Source organism: Phalacrocorax aristotelis, chromosome 6 (assembly GCF_949628215.1).
Source record: "Phalacrocorax aristotelis chromosome 6, bGulAri2.1, whole genome shotgun sequence".
Lineage (NCBI taxonomy): Eukaryota > Metazoa > Chordata > Aves > Suliformes > Phalacrocoracidae > Phalacrocorax > Phalacrocorax aristotelis.
In genome coordinates, this window is record NC_134281.1 from 37,348,456 (window position 1) to 37,372,984 (window position 24,529).

Consider the following 24,529-nt stretch of genomic DNA (forward strand, 5'->3'; position numbering starts at 1 on the left):
GAATTCCTACACACCACAATGACTATTTACTTCAAACATTTGCCTGGCTCAGTGGATAAGGTAAATCATGAAGAAGCCTTGCAAGTTAACCAGCAACAGACAAACAGTTCAGGAAAAAGATGCCTCTGAATACAACATGCATGTGTTAGCTGCAACATTTTAAAAGGTATATGATGTGCCCTGGTAAATCATCATGCAGTAAAAAAGCAAAGTCGATTTTTCTAGAATTTCTAAGTCACACAAGAGAGTTCAAGAAATCTTTGGAACTTTTACTTTGTCAGCGCAGATAACAGAGGATACGAAAGCCACATACTGTGTTTTGAGAAAGGTTATTAACGTAATTATGAACAATAGCAATACATATAATATTCACTGCTCAAGCACCATCCTCCTGACTGCTGTGAGTGGTCACTGTGGAAACGCAAGGAGCAAAATACAAACAGAGCAGGTAAATATTTTAATTTCTGTAGGCAGGAAACAAGCATACATGATGCTGGTGGTAGCCGTAATTAACAAAAGAAAGCAAACAGAACAGGCCAATCAAAACTTTTTACTCAGAAGTTTCCTAAACATTTCCAAATAGCTTCTTTACTTCAGTCTCATAAAGCTTGTCTTTCCTATCCCAAAGAAACAGTATTTTATACTGTATTTAAATCTTCATTCCAAGTCTGCACCTATTCCCACACTATAGGAAGTCATTTTCTCCTTACTACCAAGGATTTTAATTGCTGCCTGGTGAGCTTAGCACTGACTCAGAATTGGGTATGGAAATGTATTCATTTATGTTCCCCATTGTATTCTCTCAGAATAAATTATCACACAAGAAGAAGAAAACAAAAACAGAAAAACCAGAGGTATTAGCTCAATATTTTGACTAAACAACCTGGAAATTACGGGTATGTTTTGTAGCGTTTTCCAGGCTGAGCTGCAGGACAGCGTTTCCCCCAGCTCTGCTCCGTCCCTCCCCCAGCCAGCACACGTGCAACCAACTTCTGCAGAGCAGCCTCAGCTCGCTTCCCAACTGGCAGAAACATCCCTCAGGGGACAAGTCTTTAAACCTCCGCACTCTTTAAAATTCAACCAGCCAGCAGGTCTATAGACTGGTGTATAAACAGTATAGACACAAAAAAAAAAAAAACACACCCCACACCCTCTCTCAGCTTATGTCAGTGACAAAGCAGCTCAGCAGTTGACTGCTTCTCCCCTGACAGCGTAAGCCAGGTTTACACGGATCAATAGATGGAAGTCCTACCTAGCTTCCAGGGCTCAGTTTTCTCTCTTAATTACAGGTGCTATTCAGATTTTTAAAATGGAAGAAAATAAGATGCCCCCAAGATGCTCCTAGACAAATTTAAAATGCATATGACATTTATTACACATTCACATACGCAGTCGCTATTCGTGTACAATTACAGTTGATACTTTCAGTAACCTCTCTATTGAATAAAATTTGAGCTCTGCCTCCTAATGAGTCATCATTTTCAAGGATCCATAACTCAGCCAGGACTTCCTCTTGAGTCAACATACACACTTTCAAAAAAAAAATAATATTTATTGTCTTTTATTTTCATAGCTTCACAAAACTATGCTTATTTCCGAAGACAAAAGGTTGTACAAGTCTTCAGAAAGCAAAATATCCTTGATTCACGTATCCCATTATTCTTTCCTCCTCTGGTTCTCGGAGTATTAATGCTTTCAGAAATGGTCACTGTGTCATAAAGAAAAGAAATTGTACACCCGTGGAAAAGGATAATGATGATGTAAAAAGCAAACCCAAGTAAAAGATTATCTATTTGCTTTCAAACACCAAATAAATGTCTACAGTTGCATACACAATTGAGTTTAATTGCTAAGTTAAAGGATAACTATCTCACTCCTTATACAAGCTCCAAGAGAAAGAAGAAAATCATAAAATTAATATCATGTGAACTACAGCATACTGCTTTCCTCGCAAAAAGCTTAAACAAAAAATGGAAATGGCATTTAAGAAAATATTTTCTTTATGCTTATAGCACAGCAGCAGAAACTTGTACTCTCACAGGCTCATGGTCCAGTGGTTCTATTAATTCACTTTCATCAATTGCACTACACAACTCCAGCCTGGCCTGCTCATGCTCACTGGCTCTGCATTGAGATGAGATTACAGAAGCCTAAAAAGTAAGAATTATTTAGTGTCCCTTGCTTATTTTGAATCCCATACAGCTTATTCTGTGTAACATCATTTTATAAAGCCATGTAAAAGGTGGTAGAAGACACTTCTGAACTCATACATGACAGCTTTCTGGAGAAAAGCTCCTGATAACTCACCACCTAGCGCTTAAGTGAAATTACTGGTTAGTCATTTTGGTTAGATTCAAGACACCACATTCCTTACTAGCTAGAAAAGCTAGGATTTCTCTTTTTTTGTTTCTTTTTTTTTGGTTTGTTTATTTTGTTTTTTGTCTCAGTGTACACAGTAGAGCTCATTGATTTGGGAGGATACTTGTTTCTTCTTCCACTTGAACAAGACACAACAGGATGTCGCTACAGCTGGAAGAAGGTACAGGAGCTGCTTCTACAGGAAAAAATGCACCAGATTTGATATATATTACAGAATCAGCTTATAGATGTATCTCTACACAGTATGAGTGGTTTTTTTCACTTTAACTTACATGTTTGAATCGGTTACCTTTTTCTATGTGGATGAAGACTAATGACTTGATGAACTGACAGAAATTAAGGTCATCACTTAATATTATATGACTGGAATAATTACTGAAGCTTAACCTGATTAATTTCTGAGGTTAGAAGGATATGGAAACTATTCACCCCAGCATCTTTTTTCTTATAACATATTCTGCAGTTGGCATTTAAGTGGGGAAGGAAAAGAACCTTATTTTTCCCCAAGTGCATCCCTGTGAAAGGATTGAAAATCTTCCCCGATCGGAATATTTCACGGTATACAGAATGCTAAACCACATCATAAATAGCAGTTCAGTCACTGTTTTTTAAAAGACAGTCCTGTTACCTTCCAACTATTTCTGTGTTTATCTGCAGCATTAGGCTGCTCCTCAAGCAAGCAGGTGGGTTCTCCCCTAGGTCGATTCTACATATGGAAAGGGAACAGCCTTACACAGAGAGAGTCACACCGTGTCCATTCTAGAGACACATCAGGATACGCAGGGAAGAAATAACCCAAATGAAATAGATAGTAACCAAGATAACTGGAATTACTTAATTACATAATCCAGACCAGGTTACCAAAATCACTCTTATAAACTAGTCCTAAATAAGTGTCTGTCTATCATCACCTCTTTATTCTGTTTTGAGGCAGAAATCAGCCAAAGAAATACAATTATAGGAGCATGAATAAATGGTCACCCACTTAGTTACAAAATGCATTTGCACTTCCTCCCCCAACTGTTCTTACTTCAACTGTTTTCTCAGTAACATTTTTCTAGCTTTTGTCTTTCTCTCATTTCTCTACCTTATTTTTGTGAAGTCATTTTCCCTCACCCCTTTTCACTGAAAGGGGAAATTCTCTTTTTTGTCAGTCTTTTATCTTTTTCATATCTACTTTACTAAAGTCTTCCTTTCTCCCCACATCTTGTTGACAAAAGCTACTTGCTATTCTATTTTAGTATTACATCTAATTTTCCTTCAAAAGCCTTATTTTCTTCCTGCAAGAACTTCCTCTCCCTACTAACATCTCTTTAAATGTGTTCTCTTGAGACACCTGACTGCAGGTCTCTCTTTTGGGTCTTCTTACCAGTTTTCCCTCCTCAAATCGCCATCTCCAACTCCTAAGTCCTCTCTTCTTCACTCTTAGCCCATCTTGCTCTCTCATATTTCCTCAAAGGGGGCACTATTTCACCATTCCTTACCATAGTTTTCAGTCACCCTGTGCCAGTCCAAACATACAGAGATCTACCTGAGATTTAAGACTGCCATGACAGGTGTTTCTGACTCGAATCAATGACTTCAGGGGGAATATTTAAATGCTTGAAGTTAAGCACAGATTTAGGTTCATTCTTAAATCAAAGCCAGGCTGCTTAGCATCTTGCAGCGTTGAGCCCTTCATCATTACAGCTCAATGAAGGTGAAATTCTAACGCTGCCACATAAAACAGCCAATGAAAATGCAAGCTCTGCCCTCACCACTGACTCTTCCTTTTCCTAGCTCTGAAGCAACGCACACCCACAGCAGGGACGCATGCGAAGTCAGCAACAGTAGTTATATTTCAAAGACTTAACGCTTACTTCTGCTAAAAATCTCATCAGAATATTGTAGCTGCAATAAAGGCAGGCCCAGATGGCTTGAATAATAACAAATTTTAATCTTAGATTACATTCACAGAAATCCAAAGGTCTAAAAGTATGGAAGTCATTATCAGGCCTCCTTAATTATTTTTAACCTCTGTGTGCCATCATCCCATGACTACCTACTAGTCTGTAGTCTATCTACTAGTTCTGTAGCGTTAAAAAAAAATCAGCTGCTTTCTGAACACTTAAAGCAAAGAAGAATACAGAAAATAAATGCAAATTGTTTAGGGTGGAGATAAATAAATAAATTAAAATGTACCTTAAAGTTACAGAACTCATTGTTGCAAGGGTGAACCACTAAATCACATGGCTTTTTGTTTTTCACTTTTTTTAAAAAAAAAACTTTTTTTGAAAGTCAGAAATCTCCAGTTTTAAATACTTCAGCTGTCATTTCCATATTTGTCAAATAAGGTGTACATATAATTTAGAATTTTCAGGAACTCAAGGCTATATATGATGAAGAGACTGGGAAGCAGAAGTGTCCAACTACAACTATGTGATATGAACAAGCTCTCTGCAACACAAGCAACACCCATCTCCAACCTTTACGAATCATTTGAAGCAGAAAACTTTTCCAGACTTAGCAATGAGTCCCATTTTGTACACTGGAAGGAATCACAATCAGTAGTTAACTTTCTGCAGTTTTGCCTTCAGATATTTTAAATTTTCTTCTAGGTCTAAAGGCAAATTATGAAGAATTCTCTAAAATTGCTTCAGAGAAATATTAATATTTAATTAGCAATTACCAATTGGCTTGCTAGTCATGTTTATGGGGCAGTCCCACAAAAGTCACATGCACATAGCACCATTTCATTTGCAGCATAATACCACAGGATGAATGCAGACGTAAAATGGTGGGAGTAACACAACTATGTGACACAGGTTTCAGCGCTGTGTGGGTGGCAGAACATAGACCTGTAGATGTACCCTCTAAGACCTACTTGTTGCAATACTTCTATTCCCAGAAGATAAAAAAAGAAAATTTGTGCAATCACAGCTCCCTCAAAACGGACGTGCTCTTTTCATCTTACAATTCTCAGAGTAAGTTGTGGATTGTGCTGTTTTCTGACACCTAATTCTACACCGATACAGCTGACACATGAGAGTTCATACATCCCTGACAAACGTACAGAGGGGAAGGTGATTCTGGACCATGTAGCAGAAGTTGTCACTAACTGATTCAAGAAAGACCAAAACTCCACTAAGCTGAGCTATGTATACAATCCTACAATCAGAGACTTTTAGCCCACAGAGTACAAATTCCACTCCACTGCTGAGACCAAATTTTGATCCTCGTTTAGTTGGCTTACATGTAAACTACAACTGGAGAGACCCTACAGCCTATGACTGACATTCAGAAGAATCAGGTGGCTCGTAACGCTTGAACAGTAAGCCTTTTAGAAGAAGGCCCACTCTCTAAAAAGTGTCATGTTTTTATCTTTCTAAAGCTTATTCAGAGAAATACTTGTTGTCTAAAATGAATGAGGAGCTGAATACCTGCAAATGAGGAGGAGATTGCTTGCAGAATTCCAATCAGAGTTAACTTCTCTTGTTGCCATTCCCTACCTTTTCTCCACTTGGCCACCTCTCAGTTCCGTGCCTCGGGAGGATGGAAGGAAGAAAAGGTTGGTTCACCTACCTGCTCCAGCCACACAAGCAGATGAAGATTCTTGGTAGCTTAGTCTAGCTGCTCTGTGCTCTACCGAGCAATAAGGGCACAGTTAAATCATGAAAACATACAAGGCAGCAGGACAGACAAACCCTAGACGACAAGGTAACAAGATGTTGAGACCTTAGAGAAGCAAAACCACGTGAACAAGTAGCTATCATAGAGGTGGCAGGGGAGGCCCAAAGGTCAGCTCTATCTGCTACTGAACTTACAGATGGTTGTTGCAACATCACTTAGAACTAACAGAATGTTAAATACAGACAAAAACTAATTAATGAAAATTAATGGCTGAAACAGTGACACGACCAAGCGACACTTCAACAGCAGGCACACTATAGGATGCTCTTGCCCTGTACAGCAGACTACAGCTGGTGTCCCAGGCAGTATGCTAAGACTTTACTGCTTTTAGAGCATCTTTCAAAGGCACTTTAGAAGGAGAAAAGAACAAATATATTCATTAACCCTGTGTACTTTAAGAAGCATTGTTAATCTCACTATCCTGCAAGACTTCCTAAACAAGGCTTCCTAAAATGCCACAGGGTAAGTTTACAAATTCAGAGATTTTTATCAGGTTATAAAAATTTGGAGTCTCTATTTGTCTAATTGTTCCTGAATCTCATCATGTAACCAGTTAAAAATAAAGCATATTTCAGCCACAGTTGTGTCCCGTGTAATATACAGGGACCCAAAGTTCACCTTAAAATAATAAACTCTGTTACAAATAGCAGAACAGTTAAAACAATATGAAGTTCAACACATATTAATTTACCTGCTTTAAAAAAAAAAACAACACTCACAAAAAAACCACAACCAACCTCAACCTTCCTGGAACTCATAATAAAAAACACCAAAATTGACAATGCTCTTCTTCCTAAAGAAAGTTCCCATTAGAATAAGTCTAGATTGAAATATCACCATCTACTCCTATTACTGGCAAGGCAAACAAAAACAAGACAAATAATACTTTGCCACACAGCTCTAGCAAGCATATGATTTTTGTATCCCATGCAGCAATAAATAGTTTCCCCTTACTTCCCTGACTCATGTCAGGAAGACCTTTATTCCCTAAGCAATATCAGAGAGCTGGGAAAAACAGGGAATACAATCTTCTGTCCCCACTCTTGATATTACTATGTGGGCAATATTTAACTTTTAAGGTAGTATTTATAAACTTTAAGGAAGTTCATTACATGTTGTACATAAAGACACCAGGTTATGACACACAACTTCCCATCATCATGCAGTAGAGAAAAAGTGACTTTTTATTAATACACCCTTCCAATGACAGCATCTCTAACATTACCTGGAAAATAAACAGAGAAATTGTCTTAAACTGGAGGTAAGCTAGACAACACTTTCAAAATCCAAATATGTAAGTCTTTGAAGGCCAGGCTAAAATCCACATACCATCCCACACAGCTAAGAGGGCCGCAATATTTGTTTCACTTAAGACGTCTTAAGATTTCCCACTGCTTACACCACCACTTAGGATGCATCTTTGGCAGCAACATTGAGAACCTCCTGCACATGCTGTTCAAATGAGGTTTCTCCAGTGGTGAAAAAAAATCCACCACAAAATAAAGTACATATTAAAATTGCTTCTTATTTATTTTACGTGTTAGTTTTTTTCATTCCACCCTGGAATACTCCGATAACTCAGGATAGGAATGAGCCTATTTGCAATATACCCAACTCTACCAATTCAATATATTGATTTAAAGTCAAGATTGCAGTCTCAGAAATGTCTGCAAAACAGTATCAAGGAATATCACAAGTACAGCACAGTTGACACACAGGTCAAAAGGCTCCTATCTGCAAGATTTTCTTCCTGATCATCAAGGAAATACTTTTCCTTTTAAAAATTTAACTATAAAAGTATACTACAAATAATAAATACCTGCATTTCCATAAAATTAAAATATACTGGAAAAAGTCATCAAGATTTCAAGCATGACAAACTGCTCCTGATGACACTTGATACCCTTCAGACTAATTTCAACTCCAAGCATATTTTGTTCCAAATATATTCCAAATATTTTCTTCCCTGCATAAAAATTCTAGCATTTCAGTGGAAACATCAAACTACGCACAATACTGATTATAAGAGAAACAAACAAAAAAAAAGGAGCTACAATTTTGATGGAAGTAGCCAAGGCAGAAAACCACAATGTGCAGCAACCAGGAAACCAGAAGGAAAGGCCAGAAGCAAGGAAAGGAGAAGACCCTTTTTGAGGCAGAAGGAGAAACCAGCTGAATGGATTTACTTTATAAAATTAGATAATGGTTTCTATCCACACACAGCACTAATTTGTCTTTTCAATACAGGTGATCAAAGGTTACCAGACTTCTGCATGCACAACCAGCAAATATTTTTGACAACTCCTGAAGTTCTTTCAAGTCTCCTCTTACCATCATCAGTAAAAAGTCTGGATTCTTCCATAAAACACGTTTTTGCAGGCTGACAGGTAAAAACCAAACAAACAAAAAACTCCACCTTGTTCGAAATACCACTTTACACTTTCTGACTCCCTCGGTTTTTTAATCATTATGCTTTCACCCAGGCATATTTCAGAAGCAGAAGCAAGCAAGCAAACACTATGACTACAACAGAAACTGGGAACAGCAGCCTGAGCACAACATATGAAACTGCTCCTTTTTCTGAACTAAAACCTAAGTATAAAAAAAGTACTGCTTTAGTTACCTAAAAGACAAGTCCTGAAACAGACAGTGCCTGTAAATAGTAGGATGTCATTCCTTGCCTAGAAAGCTTCTACTGAACAATTGGCCTGCCCAGTAAATACCCATTACTGATGTACACAGAAAGGTCAGTACCAGATCTGCAGGTTGCTTATATGCAACAATTGGCCCACTCAGGCTGGGGAGTAAAACTGTGTCTTATAATGCCAGGTGATGCTCTTCCAGAATCAGAACTTTCCACTGATTTTTTTCATAATATGACCATCAGAACATTGCATGATGAAGTCCTGATTTTGCTGCAACTCGAACTTAAAAGCAGTTAATAAATGAAGTATCACATAAGTTAATGAACAATTTGGGTGCCACGCCGAGAGAAAACATCTGTAGTAGAGAGTAACTAATGCCAGACAAATAAGAAAAGCTAAACCCTTGGCTGGGCTCATCCACCTCTAAACATGCAGTCCTACAGGGAAGCATGCTGGCTTGCACAGCTGCGTCAGTCGTAGGGGAAGTCAGAGAACCTCATTACATTGTAAAGGGTAGTGAAACCCATTACATGTGTTGGCTGAATTTCTTGAGCTAGAAGAATCTGTAGCCAAAAGAAAAGGAACTGAGAGAGGAAATCAGCTTCTAAGGAACCTGCTAGGATTATCATTTCATAATTACAATGATTTGTGATATTTTTATAAAGGAAACAGTTATTTCTTGTTTCACAGGCAGCATAGGTCAAATTCTAAGCCTTACCATAACATAACTCAACAAGAATCACTTATAGTAATAGTTTTTCAGTACTAAATTCAGGTACTATCAACAGTGTTGAAAAAATGAAGGAGATTAAACTCCAAGACCAAAGAGGGAGAGGGAAGAAGCAAGCAAGCATAATTTTAAAGCTCTAACATAGCCCTTGTGTTACCAGATGCAGAGAGATGACTATCACAAAAAATAAAATGCAAAGGACATACAATTAGATGTATTTTTCCCAAGAAGAGGCAAAGTGAATGTACATTGTGTATATGGCTGAGCCCATCCAGACCTTCTGGCTCCCTGCTATGGCATCATTGCTAGAGATTACTCTGCAACAATTTCAGGCTGGTGTTTCTGCATGTAAGCATCCATCAGCCACTTCAGCACAGTCAATCAGCTCATCTTAGACCTCTTGATATAGTATAAGCCAACTTTGAACAGCTAAGAGGAGAGGGAGGCAGCTTCCACCATGAAGCCAGGCAGCACAAGCAGCTACAGCCAGGAAGGTTTTCAGCTGCTTCACTCTGATCCAAAAGAATGAAACTGCCCACACTCAGGGAAGACACAAATCTAACCCAAGTATTCACCATACTTACTGAAAATTAATTAAAAAAACCCTGTTTGTACAGCAGGATCTCTCTACAAATTGAAAGAGGTCTTCCCCCTTCCCGACTGCAGTCTAAAATTCAAGAACTGACGCAGAGTCCACACTGGCCTCAATAGTGGTCATTAGTACCTATTAGTGGTTCTCTAACAGTGGTCGTTAGTACCTAGTGAAGGACCAAAGGCAGAGATAAGCATGCACTGTAACCTCAGAGACAGGTTATTTCTCAGACGTGAATCTATTGTTACTGATTGCACTTTTATTAATGATTGCAGACAGAAACTGACTCACGCAAAAACCATCAATGACACCTCTGCTTAAGAAAAAAGCAAACAGAGTCTACCAGCCAAACAGTTCACAATTCCTTGAAAACTTAATCAGAAGTAATGAATACCAGAAATAATTGTATTATAATGGATTAATGTATTTCCCTTCCTGATCACCTGCCTGGAGGCGCTTCGCCTTCACTTATTCCTCATCCAACATCATAAAATATGTAGTCTGGGCCTCTCAAGCTGCAGCCTACTAGCCACCCTTGCCTTCCTACTGCTGCTAGCAAAGTCCTCTGCTGCTCCAGTTCCCGATCTCAGTCCCATCAAGTCTCATTCTTTGGCACCAGAGTGCCCTGGTTCCTTGATTTCATCATATTTGGATTCCGACATTTGATCCAAGATCTTTTCCTAACTTAAGTAACATGTAAAAGAAAGTTATTTTATTTAACAAAATATAAACACATTATTTGAAGTGACATTTCAAATACTGGTAGCAGTAACAGTGAACCAATGTGCCCCAAATGATCTCCCAGTTCTGCAGAAAACTATCATCAAGAAAGGCAGAGCAAGACCCAAGAACCAAACACACAGTTCAGGAATACAACATCCAGTACCAAACATAAAGAGAGACTGAGCTAGTTAGGATACTCCTCAAAAAGCAGCAATAAGCTTGAGACACAAGAGGAACACAGAAGCAACACATTGAAGGCTAAAGTGGATGGAGGGTACTATGCAAGTAGATGAGAAAGTATAAGGTAGCACGAAATAAGCATTTAGGTGACATGAGACTGGAATATTCTGAGGGCAGATGAGGTCAATCAACAACGACATCACACATGACAGTTTGGCAGTCTTTCCGGAAGACATTCCAAATTATTGTCACCACTGTTTCAGCCATCAGTTAATTTTTTTCTTCTCTGGTTTGGAACGTTGCTGAAGGCTGTAGGAATAAGCCAAATCACTGACGTTTTTTTTGATAGGCCAAAACAGAATATCTGAAGGGCAGTCAAATATTAATACTGTACTTATTTGAGCAAACAGAGAAACAAACATTTCTACAAAATGTAGTCCCCCAATATTACAGCTGTACAATAAAAAAATGGCTAACATATGCATACAGTCTATTAAAATGCACATAATTTATTTGACTCAAAATGAAAACATATCTAACAAGTAATTCCATTCATCTGGCCCTTTTTCACCCAGCCTTAAGATATACAAATGCATGCCTTTTCACCAGAACACAGCAGCTGGGAATGAAAAGGAAAGCATTCAAATGATCATTTTCACATCATATTCCATCGCCTTTTCACCAGCTTCTCCCCAGTCTTTCTTTGAGTCCCATTCTATTACAAGAGAGCTGCTTTTTAGATCAATTCATATTTCCATAATCCACACTGCTGTTTCTCCCTCTCCTCCCCAGGGTGGACTAACCCCTGCATCCAGAACTATGGCTTACAACTGTCATTAAGACCTATAACAATAACAAGATAACAAAAGAGCTGGTAGAGATGAGGCTAGCCAGTACCATATGCTGATCAAGTTCAACATTTTTCTCTTAAAAGCTCTACGAAATAAAACTGCCACATCCCTGAAAAGAAGCATACTTGATATTGCCACCTGTCCTCAAAATTTCAAGTAAGTTCCAAGTTTTCAGTATTGGGCTTTTATGATTTTAAAAATAAAAGACTCAAAATAAAGATTTAAAGATTTATTCTGTCTCTGTTGGGATGAATTTAAAAAAAAAATTGAGAAGGCATCTTGGAATATTTACATCTCAAATGATGTAAGAGTCTCAGTGATCCTGCGTGTTCCCAGCATGTCTAGGTGCACTGTTATTTCACAGAATATTTATCAGGGCAGGACAGATCTTTTCAATTCACACGGTGCAGTAAGCAACTACAAATACACCCTCTGACTGTTTTTCTGTGGATCATCTATCAGCTGTGATTTGCATAGACAGAAAGCATTGCTGCCTTACACACACAGTATTCTTCAATAAAAACAATATATATTTCAAACACAAAGTATCAGGGAATCACAGGAAACTATCTTAACCTGATAAAGCTTACTTGCAACGCACAAAGTTGCCATCATCTCAGCTGGGTTAATTGTTTTCCTCAAAGTTACACAGGGATTCAAGTTCCAAAGGATCCTTAAGCTAAACAACAAGGTGTAACATTTAGACAAAAATAGTTTTGAAAATTAGTAATCTCAGTAGATTGATTCCTACTTTCTCATACAATGTACCCAAATACTGATCAAACTTAATACATAAGCAACAAAATCCCCAAACCCTTTTTAAGATTTACCGATAAAACCAAAAACACCAAAGCAAGCACCTATCTAGTTAGCATAAACATTTGAAACATGTATTTAATGCCTCATCAGAATACAAGAACAAAGCCATCAAACGTAGAAAGCCAGAGAGATGTGTCCCCTAACAGCATGCCTGCAGCCTTGAAAAGAGTGTAAACAGCCTCGTACCTCCTGGGTTCCTGCTGCTCTCTTAGGAGAGCACAGAGGAACACAAAATCATCACAACTGGCTTCCACACATTATTTTGACCCAGACAACAGACTTCAGCTTTGTTCTTGAGACTTTTTTTTTTAAATTAAACTTGTGCTCTTATTTAAATCTTTTTTTAAAAGGATATTATCTCTTTCATTTTGACCTCATTTATCGAATTACTGCCACGATCTGTGCAATTAAATATTCCATCATGCAAGAAACTGAGCACTCTGACTCCCATCAGACATTCATTTAAGCCGAGCTTAACTTTCAATAGTTAATACATACATTGAAAGAATGTGTGTGATCAGTGCTGTGCTGAGGGAAGGCTAACGTACTAGTATTTCAGAGAATTTATGCCTTAAACAACCAATGTTTACACACACGCATGTGTATCTATATATGTTTATATATACACAAATATTTTCACGTGAATCTGATAGACTTACATGCATAGTATCAGGCTTTAGCAGTTGGGTCACTACAGGGAAAGGAGTAAGGTTTATTGCTCACAATTCAGTGGTGACTTTTGCATAATGTGATACATTAAAAATAAAAACCAGATGTTATAAAATATGAGATAACACCACAAAGGGTGTTACAGTAACTGCATAGAAAACAGTAGACATTCCTCAGAAGGGATGCCATACCCCTTACTGGCTACTCATCTGCAGGGTTTGGGAAAAGCCTGACATCAAAAAGCAGATTTAGTTTGCTTGCCTTAGAAAGCAGAGAGTGAGAGAAGATAGGAAGAAATCTGCAACGCAACTAACAATCCAAAGCAGAGGCTCAATTCTTTCTTAAACGACATCTTCAGTCAACAACCCCGTGACATATTTCATATTACTGAAGTGGCTTCTGGTAAGATTGTCTCCTGCCATATTAGCTATTTGTATCATCTTTCTGGCGAGATGTTTTTCACCAGCAGAGAAGTGGAAGACTAAAGAAAGAAATTACTATGTGATTAGAAAGCAGAAAAATAAGAACCAGTCAATGGATGGTTTTTTCTGTACACCATATACTGTGGGACCTATTGCAGACGGAAATCACTTTGGGCCAATAAGCAGTCAGATTAAAAAGCAACTGAATTCCTACACAGCTAAAAACACTACCCAAAAGAGATGTAACTACCAATTTTGTAAGAAATGTCAGATTTCACATGCTTCAAAGGTTGAGACAACACAGAAAGCAGCACTGCCTCTGGCAGAGGCACTAACACCTGCTGGTGCTGTCGGCACTGTGCTCTTGTCCTTCCTTGTGCCAACACCGCGCCTTTTCCCAGGAACGTTTCAACCCAATGAAGTTACTGGGAGCTTGAGTGCTTTTATTTCCAGAACAGCTACAAAGAGAGGCATACTGGAGGCATCTGGACACATCTGACATCAACAGGGCTTTGCCACTGACTCCACTGCCATGAGGAGACAGCCAGTGTCAGCAAATCGCAATTCTGCTGGGTGACAATTTCTGCAGAGATACACATTTTATTTTTCAACAGTTACAAAGTATTTCATTTTGGAAGCAAACATGTTGTTTTTATTTGGGCTCTAAAGCCCATAAAAATATTTTTTAAAACTACTGGGTTTTTTCCAGATATCATAGCATTATTATTTTCTCTGTATAGATTTCTGTTTGAGAATGAGCTTGCAAGGCCAAAATGAAACTGTAGTCTAACCAGTCTGAATAAACAAAATATTGATTTCAAGATTAAAAACATACACATCTTTTATCATAAAAATTTCATTGAGCACAAGGGGAGTTTTGAACATACTACAAGACAGAGCCTGTAGGCATATACATTCAAAATATATTTTAAATAAAAAAAATATTCCATTAAATGGCTACAACCCATTCCTCATCCAAATGTGAGCTTGTGAGGATAACCATAGAAGAGCTATATACGCTCAAATCAGGAATATTCACATATTTTCTCCAGTGCTGAGATTATTCAGAACTTTTCCAACATTGTCAAACTCATTTCTATAGCATCAATGCTAGTACAATAGGAAACTGTACCTCTATGATGTCTCAAAAAGATCAGTTATTTCAGCTTTTGGGATTCTTTATTTAAAGATTTTCTTTGATATGGTAGTGTGCTTCTTTGTACTTAGAATTCTACCTGGTAGTTCTAAGAGTCACTAAAAAGTGAATTACCCCCAACATCAAAAAACAGAACAAAATAAAAACAACTTTCTGAAATACTGCTGGCAGAGAGGAGTGTTCTTCATTGCCTACCTTGAAGCATTACTTCGGTTTTTTTCTTTCCCCATTCTGTGTTTTTTCCTTTTCCATCTTATTCTGGCAACTGAAGAATTACCAGATAGAAAATAAGTGGTTTCCCTGCAGTCTTGGCAGATAAGAAAACCAACAATGAATCTTGCAAATTCTCTTGTGGTATCAAAACTGTGCCTTAATATTTCCTTTACTTAATGGACTGAGTGAGAGTAAGTGATTATGACAAATCACTAATCTTCTCTTTTTCCTGATCATCTGTAGTTTCTACATCCCATCCAAAACAGATGAGATGTTTTGCAAAACAAGATTTTGGAAAGTCAACATTTAAGAAAAAAAAGAGACCAAAAGAATAGTGCCCTGTATAAAAGAAAATGGCAGGCCACAAGAATAGGAGAGAGGATTGGGGATGAGTAAGCATTGGAAAGTTCAAGCATACTGAGAGGATGAACATGAGAAAGAGGAGAAATGTATCAAAATGGTTTAGACAAGTTTTCGTTACATTATGAAAGCAACAAAAAGGTGACATGATAAACTGTAGAAAAATTCAGGAAGAGAGGAAAATATTTTGCCCGCTGTTATCACATCACTGTGCAAACAGACAGCCCTTAGATTTTAGGAAAGATGATTCTTTGGGATACATCCAAAAACTAACTCACACATTTTACATTTAAAATAGAAATGACTAGAAAATAGAATGGAGAATTTGCTTTTTTTTTTTTTTTTAATATTCTCCCCACAAGCTTTCATTGAAATTAGCTTTGACAGTTTTAGCGAGATCTCATTTTTTAAAAAAATTAAATCTTGTAGATATTCAGGTCTCCAATCCAAATCTAACGAGTTCAACACGCACACAGAAGGCTTCTGCTGATTTCACTTGACTACTTGGCTCAGGGGTTGGCTACAGAAGCTGCTATATATTCTGTTCAAATCCAGTGGTTCTAATAGGAAGATTTGCCTTGCAAGGATGAGGATTAAAACATACTGCTTTCCAGGAACACAGGCAATTTACGTGAAACACTAGATTCCCTACGCAGCTGAGACACAATGTTCAGGCGCAGGTTTTTCAGAGTCCAAAGGCTGAGAGCGGTCTGAGGACTCCGGTTTTTATAGATTAGGCAGGTCTATTGCATCTTTGTATGACTTCCCTCCAGTCTTTAGTGGGCTTCGTCTTCTAAACATTTTTCTACACCAGCTGTTCTTTGAATAACCTTTGACTTACTGAATAAGGTTCCATTTTTCTTGATACATAAGTTCTCTTTTTTTAGTTTTTTTTGTGTGTTTTTGTTTAAAATCCAGCCTTTCTTAGGAGAAAGAAAAAGAAAAAGACAAACTAGAAAAAAAGAATTTAAATTACAATGAAGATGATCATTCTACAGCCAGGAAAATTAGCTAGACATCCAGCAAGTTTTGATAAGAACACATAACAGCACACTTTGCTCATGTACCATTTATCACTATCTTATACACTGCACATGTTTCTGACTGATGCTATTCCCTAACCAGAAATCCTACCTTCTATGTTTGTATATTTATTCCTCTCATCATGAATCACCTTATAGCTGTCTTTACAGAATCTTGTATTATTGATTTAAAAAAAGAAAAAACAAAAACCCAACAATTTATCAAGATCTACTGTACAAAAATATTTCCAGATCATCTACTGTGGTGATACTATCAATGAAGAATATGTTTGACTCAGTATCAGTTTAAAAAGAAGAGCAAAAGAGAGACATTGAGTCAGAGATATTTATTCTACTTAGTGGTTTTGTGTATTTTTGTTGAAGAAGATAAAAATATTTCCATGGAAAAACTCATCTAAAAGTTGCTGAAATAATAAAATCTAATAGTTTAATAAAATAAATAGTTTTAATAAAACAGACCAGGACACACACACACAATACACTAATTAAAAGCTTTGCTATCACTACAAACAATGAAATAATCCATCAGTCCTATATGTATAACCTTTCCTTTGAGGATTAATTACGGACAGAAACTAGAATTTTCATTATTTCCAAATCAGTAAGTTTAGATCTCTTATGCGGGTCTGAGGATTATTTAGGGTTTTTTCCAAGCAACTAACTAGTGTATCTCAAATATTATTAAATAAATACATAAAATTTTGCACTGTAAAGGATTAAAGGAATGGGTCGCACAGGTCCTGATGTAAAAAGGACATACAAGTACAGCTCTTCAACTTTTTTGTTCTGGTGGGTTTTGTTAACACGATTTGTAACTTCAATGTTTGGCAAAGTTTTGTTGATACATTTCCCACATTTTCAATCCTACAAGGGATAAAAACCCAACACTTCCAACAGAAACAGCTTATCAAATACTCCGTATCAAAAATAAGGGGATACAGAGAATTAGTATGATATACAGTGCTCTACAATGGCTATTGCATATTCCTGTCACAAAGGCATTATAATCACCAAGCCACCAGTTGGGTGAAGACTTCCTCCCTGCTATCATTAGCATCTGCCTCTCCACAGCTGAATAGGAGAGCTTTTTTATTATTATTCTAACATAAAAAAAAGTTCAATCTCATGTTTCCAACCTGGTCTCCAAAGTCCTCCGGGAACTTCCACAGTACCACTGGATCTGTAAATAATTGACAGACAGCATTAATCAGAGGCAAAGGAACAGAGTATTACAGTCAGAGTACATTAATATTAAAGAGAGGGTCAGCTTAGCGTCAAGCTTTGAGGCAAGTGTAAAAAAACACTAAGGAAGATACTGGATTATTAAAAAGACTCATTTCGTATTTATGAAGTGATATGTTTATTGTTTTACATACAGTAGCAGGTTATAATATATCTATTTTCATATTCAATTCTTTCTTCTTAACCTTTGAGTACTTCATTTTTTAAGCACGTGTTCAGTTTTTCACATTTTTATTTAATTAAGAAATAAAGTGATATAAAACCTCTTTCCATCCAAGGAAAACAATGATGTAAAATGATATGAAGGAGAAAACAAAGATCTCTATAATGTATAGAAAAGTGCCTTTGTACAAAAGTGATTTTAAAGATAGTACCAATGTAACCAGCACTCTCAAGGAAGAGTTTAGAAGAGCTAGCATGTTTGAATATTTTCCTGTTCAGAGCCATTTAAAATCAGCATTTCTTAGTATCTTAATAGTACCTTAAAGTTTTCACTAACCTATTATAAACTGTTAATTATCAAAATAATCGGTGTTATTTAGGCTATACATTAGTCTACAATTAACATTTTTTGAAGGCATCTAACACAATGACATGAACCATAATCTTTCAACAAAAACTGAATTATGCTCTTCATCCCCTCAAAGCTTTTAATCTCCTGTAACACAAAACCTTCCCGAGGTGCTACTGTTAAACTGTATCACAAACACCCATGAAGCTTAACAGCACTTCTATACAACAGATTAGCAGCAGCATTTGTCCACGTGCTAAAAGTGAAATTACCCTTTTTCCTGCAAGGGAGACCCAGGTCAGTGCCAAAGTCTGGACTAGACGGAGAGCTCTCCAGTTTCTGCTTGGGTTCTAGCCAAGGCAGAACCTCCCACCGCTGACCACGCAGTCGATGACAGCTCTGGGTACCACAGGGCAGTAAAACAAACAGAGAAACCCACCAGTAAGTGCCAGGGGACACTGCCTGCTGAGAACTGCAACCTCTTGGATACCTTGGGAGCTCCTGGGATTCCTGTCTTCTGAGGAACCAAGATCTGGGAAATGTATCTGGGTTTCCACTTCAATCTCTAATGCTACCACTGTCCAATAAATCAGAAACTTCCTTCTTATTGCTATGTTTTACACCAGAACCAGAGGGTTCTCCACTTTTGGCAAGGTATGAAGGTTTCCACTCTTCTTCATCCTCCCATGTATGTTTGCTGCTGCAAGTTGAAGATTTAATCAAAGTGAAACACTACTGATGATATTTTCATTCCCAGCTGCTGATTTCAAATCCTACTATTCAACATGCAGCTGCTGTGCCCACGTTTGCCACTGGCCCACTCACCAGGAGCTGGAGACTGAAGCCAGTATTCCTCCTTCACCCTGGGGCAGATGTTTAACCAGCAGTGGAACAAACATTTCAAACATTGCAAAATTCAATTTGTCAATCAACTCACCTAATTTAGACCTAATTTTCATTTAATTCAAATCTAACTGAGATTTTAGGTAAAAATGTGGCCATTTGACTCTTCTTCTTGGACAAGCACATCTTTGCTCTTAAGAACATCTGGGGAGGGTTCTGCAGCTACTGTTTATGAAAATGTATATATTTTGTACAAGGAATCTTCCTCCATCTACTACGGGGAGCAAGAACTTTTGGAGACAGACATGAAATGAGGTAAGATGTAATGTTTATAAAAATACGAGAGCCAGTAGTCAAAACAGAAACCTTTTTTCCCCCACCTATTTTGTGTACATTTAAATCAAACACATCTGTGTAATGACCGAATGCAAGAGGAGTTTGACTATCTGGGTGCCTGTACTGTAAGGAATCTCTTATTTTTATTCCAATTTAGTATCATGAAAAAAGAAAGTAATTATATATCAACAGTGATCGCTGATAAATTCAAGGACCAGCAAGCATGGTCACAAATATCAAATACTGAATGTTAAGTAATCCACAAATTACTTCCTAAAAACCACTGGAAATTTTGCAGAACCCAAAAAAAAAAACCCTTAAAAGAGCTTGCGAATCTAAGGCCATATGTCCACAAATATTTCAAGAATAAATTTCTTTGCAAACAAGCAATCCCACTGAACTCCCACTGCCCACTACTGGTTGGTAAGCCTATACTATTACCATTGTCTCTCCTGCTGGTGCAGACTCTTCCACAGCTACACACTGAACCAGATGAGGGAACTGACCAACTGTCTGGAATTTTTCAGGTCAACATAAACTAGATCAGTTCCCCAAAACCCTTGGTTTTGTGCCAGGAAAAAAAAAAAAAAAAAAAAAGAGGAAGAAAAACCAGGGAATGGGGAGCTGTGGTGAGAAGAAAGCAGGACTGCTTTACCCAGCAGCAATCTGGCCTTACGCATCTGCTAGGCCTCATGAAATACAAGCTGGTTACTAGCTGCATCTAGTTCCTTTTCTTATCACCTATTTCTTGTTCAGAACTTCCCAAGTCTTGTTGTGCCATTTATAATTGCTTCTATTGCAAAACTTGGAAGTTATTGTCTGCAAATAGGTGCAGGGACCGCTTTGCAGTACGGCAGGCTGACGGAGCATCACCAGGGAGGAGTGGACTTGGCAAGCTCACCTCTTTGTGGCAATGAAACCAGGCAGATTATTTTGACAGATGTGAACTAAATTACATGAGAAAAAATTAGTATATTGAATGCTTTAGCAACACAGTAACAAAGTCACAGGGGTTTTTAGATACTTTGTAAAATGTTTAATATATAAACTTCTAAATGGGAAGGAAATTTTGCTTTCTTTTTCTTTTGCTGTTCTTTGTGGAAGTGTAACTGCTAGGCTTCAAAAAAGGAAGCAGATCGCAACAGCAAAACCTCCAAGTTTAATTTTGAAAGGTCACAATCAGGAGCAAAGTATAGTCTCAGAATTAAGCAAAACTTGGCTCCAGGTAACTTGGGGTCTCGGGTTACAAAATAGGCAATATCTTCACACCTCAGTGATGTGTCGATGGAGCTGAACAACATTTCACAGGAGCACCCTTTACCTACTGGTAGCAAGATCCAACAGCTCCAGCAGCTTCTTTTGGTGCCCTGATAAGCTAACAGCTATAAAACCTGCAACTATAATTTAGTGTCCTGCTTAGTTTGCTGTCTTCATATTATTAGGGCTCTCTTGTACTTCTTTGGGCTCATTTGAAATAATAAAAATCAACTCTGAAGTAAATTCCAGTTCAGTGAACTACAGGTATAACAACATTTATTTTCATATTATGAAAGGATATTTATATCGTGAGACGATAATTAAATTAATGTGATCTAAACAGGCAGAATAATGCTCTTAACACTCCTTCGTGAAAACAAAAAAGAGACAAGATTTAACAAAATATTCCTAACTCAATTCAAGAAAAACATTCAGTGCTACATTCAGCAAAAATTATATGCCTCCAAGACTTGTCCAACTGCTTTGAGCTGGGTTTTGCAGTTGTTATTACTGGCATGTAACTGGTTATTTTAGTTGGTAGGTACTTGCCATACATTTATTAAGTAAGAAAATCTGATGTGACTTGTGCTTCAGAAAGAAAGGTTACTATACCCTTTCTATGCTTTCACTCTCTGAAACCAAACCCTAACACCTATAAAAAGCCTTGGGATTTTATTATAATTATCCAAGTCAGGGATTGGGCTTTTTTCAAAAGGTTATGTTTGTTTCTGCTTTTGGAGCTAGGCTCAGGCAGCATCTGACACATCTTTGTGGCAACTTCTCACAAGTACTACAAAGGAAGAAACAAAAGGGTACTGATTTAGAAATAAAAAGAGAAAGTATAATCCGATTCTGCAACTTTATGCATTTTATCTTCAGATTTACAAAGACTGAATTTTCTTTTCCCTGAGGATTACTTTACAGATATCCCAATCTGATCTGGCAATGTTAGGTCAATTTTATACCAATTTTATGGGTGAGAGGATGAGAATCACTCAGACAACAGCTGTTGCCATAGCCAGCTGAGGAACTACTGAGTTTCTCCTTGTTTTCTTTTTGTAACAGACTTTTTGGGACAAACGCTTTGCGCCAAGTCTAAGTAAATGTAGTAGTAAGAGGAAATTGTTAAGTGCACACATAAAATAGTTTGTGCATTGCATGTGTAAAGAGATGTATGCACATACAAGCATCACTTCTTCCCATACCTACTGTATCCAGGACAGACGCTTCTTACAAAGGTACGTCTTAGCACGCGCCAGTAATGCTTGAAAATTCTTTTGCTAAATATCCTACAGCACTGGAAAGTACATCTCCCAGATGTGAACTTCACACCACTGCGAGGCTGTGGGCTGTCCAGCCCACGTTGCTGGACTTAACTTGGGACATTTGACTTATTTGACTACTTTTGCATCATTTGTGATCACGTAAGTCTGTCTATACATATTTTAAAAGAAAGCTTTTTATAATAAGATTCAGAAAGATCCAGTTAAGCCCCTCAGGGTCACAATTAGAAGCAGATACAACTCTTGGTACAAGTCAGAAGAAGAACAAGCATGGAAAGGTTTGTTAAGGGACCAGAACTTGGAGTACAGTACACTTGATACAAAAAGAAAAGTGAGTCACATGCAATGCTTAGAAACAAAAGTACTCATAATGCTGTGATCTAGAACCGCTTGACAAGAAAAACCACAGGCAAGTACGGTACTAAGAGAAGAGGAAAACGTATGAATATCCTCAAGGTAATTCCTCTCCAAACAACCTATTCCCACAGAAGTAACTTCATAAAGCATGTCATCCGTATTTTTATGAAAACCACTTCTTAAACATTTTAACTTCTATAACAAATCTATTAAAATATAGAAGTACTGTTTCTCATGACAGGGTAGAATAGAGAAGTAGTGCATTTGGAACTCTGAAAAAAATGAAGAAAAAGCTTTCTGAGTGATAAACTTCCCAAAAATTCAGTATTTAAATATTGTCTAAAAATACAATCATTAAGCTTGCAGATCATAAATGTTGCCCAAAAATACAACAGGATAAGCTAATTAGCACACATTCAATTTGGTAATGGACAGAAATTACAAACACACGCTGAGAAACATAATCTCAGGTAGTTCTCCTGATATCAAGAGAGAATAATTTCAGACAGAAAAACACAGCTAAGGTAAAATGAAACAGATTAAGTAAGTAGTCCAATATTCTGCCTGGAGAGGAGGAATCTTCATCCCTGTAGGTTTTATGGAGCAGGATAGACAAAAAGACTGCCAAGTAGAGTTGGTCATGTCTTGGGACAGAGGAGTGAACTAGACGACTGCTCAGTATCCCTCCAGCTATATTTTCTCTGATGCTGTAAAGATATTCATTGGAAAAAAGATGTCAGTGCAGAGGGGAAAGAAGAGGCTGGGGCCAGGAGTTATGGGGGTGGGGAAGAAACGCAATGAGGAAAAGGAAGGCAGCAAAGGAAAGCTTACTGCAGACAGTTCTTTCTTGTCTGGGAAAAAAAAAGTTCCAGACTGTTTTTCTTACATGAACACATGAATGCAATTATTAACGATATATCATTTCAGCTTTATCTCAGGGAACACATTTTTTAATAAACACACATTTAAGTGATAAGCAGAATTGATTTTATTAGAATAAGTAGTTTCCAGCAGTAAAAAAACTAAGTTCTCTAAACCAAGTTTGTAATACTGCTATTGTTCGAAGGCAAAAATCTGCTACATACTTAAAACAATTTGACAGAAACCTGCAACAGTAATTATAATGATGCTTTTGTATCAATATAGTATTTTATTACCACAACAGTGATTCAGAAACAAAATAAGAGATGAACTGTAACGTACAACCCAAGTATTTTCACAGATGAAATCATTTGATGAAAAAAACAGTATTCCCATAAAGAGATTACTTCTTGCAAAAAAAGACTTCTGTATATCATATTAAAATTTGCTTGTTAACAGTGGAGCACCCGCCAGCAGCTGGAGGAAGAGCAAGATGCCGTGGAAAAGGAGGGAAGAAGGGGGTTTCAGTATTTTTCCAAGCATCAATTATCAACAGAAAGAACCAGGACAAAATACGTTGAAGCATATTCATTAAAAAAAAAAAAAAACCCTAAGGAACACTCACTAACTTCTCTGGCACTTAAAACCTGTCAGATTAAAGACAATATGCAAATAAGGGTGCCACTGTAGAAAATACTTGAAAGTACACTTTTATGCAAATCTTGTAGTCCATGTATTTTTTTTGCTCATCAAAGGAATACTGAAAGAAAAACTTCTACAGGACCGTTATTCTAACTGCTCCACAGAAAGCTTACTGCAGAATGCAACCACACTCTCAATCTTTTCATAAAAGCAAAAGAAAACGTATTTACAAAATTACATCAAGTCGTACCAATCCAGCACCTTCAACTTCTTTACTCACACTTTACCCACTGATGTGCCTTCCTAAATTGCCACCACAGTTTCAAACAGTTGCTACTTCAGCAAATAGCAAATGAACACAAGGCAAAAACAAAACACTGCACCGAAACAGGTACTTTCCCCTGGAAAGCAGACTGCTTCCAGCCAAAGTCCTGTAATATTGAATGCTTGACCACTGACAATTTTAAGAGTTAAATACTGACACTTTATGACTTTATGACCATGTCAGATACCGAAAAAATGTTAACAAGTTTCAGGAATTATATTTGCCAGCTTTTCTGCTATATATTAATACACTGAGATTTTTCTGGGTCTCTAGGTGCTTACACAGTAACCTCAGCAGCACATTTGAGCAAGGTGCTGAACCTGGGCCTGCTTTTCAAAATAAGCCACAGCGTGTCCCCTTCCCCTTCCCCACACCAGTGGCCTCTGCCTGGTCTGCAGCGCTTATACCCCATTTTGAAAAA

The 24,529-nt window shown here is 37.5% G+C and overlaps 1 protein-coding gene across 4 annotated transcripts in view; it reads right to left on the bottom strand.

Annotated features, from left to right (window-relative positions):
• Positions 1-24,529, bottom strand: part of DENND1B (DENN domain containing 1B) — a 169,885-nt gene that overhangs the window by 106,281 nt on the left and 39,075 nt on the right. For all 4 annotated transcript variants that reach the window (XM_075097220.1, XM_075097222.1, XM_075097221.1 and 1 more), the window contains exon 3: positions 17,588-17,631. In XM_075097220.1, the coding sequence (XP_074953321.1) occupies positions 17,588-17,631 (44 nt within the window). The remainder of the gene's footprint in view (positions 1-17,587; positions 17,632-24,529) is intronic.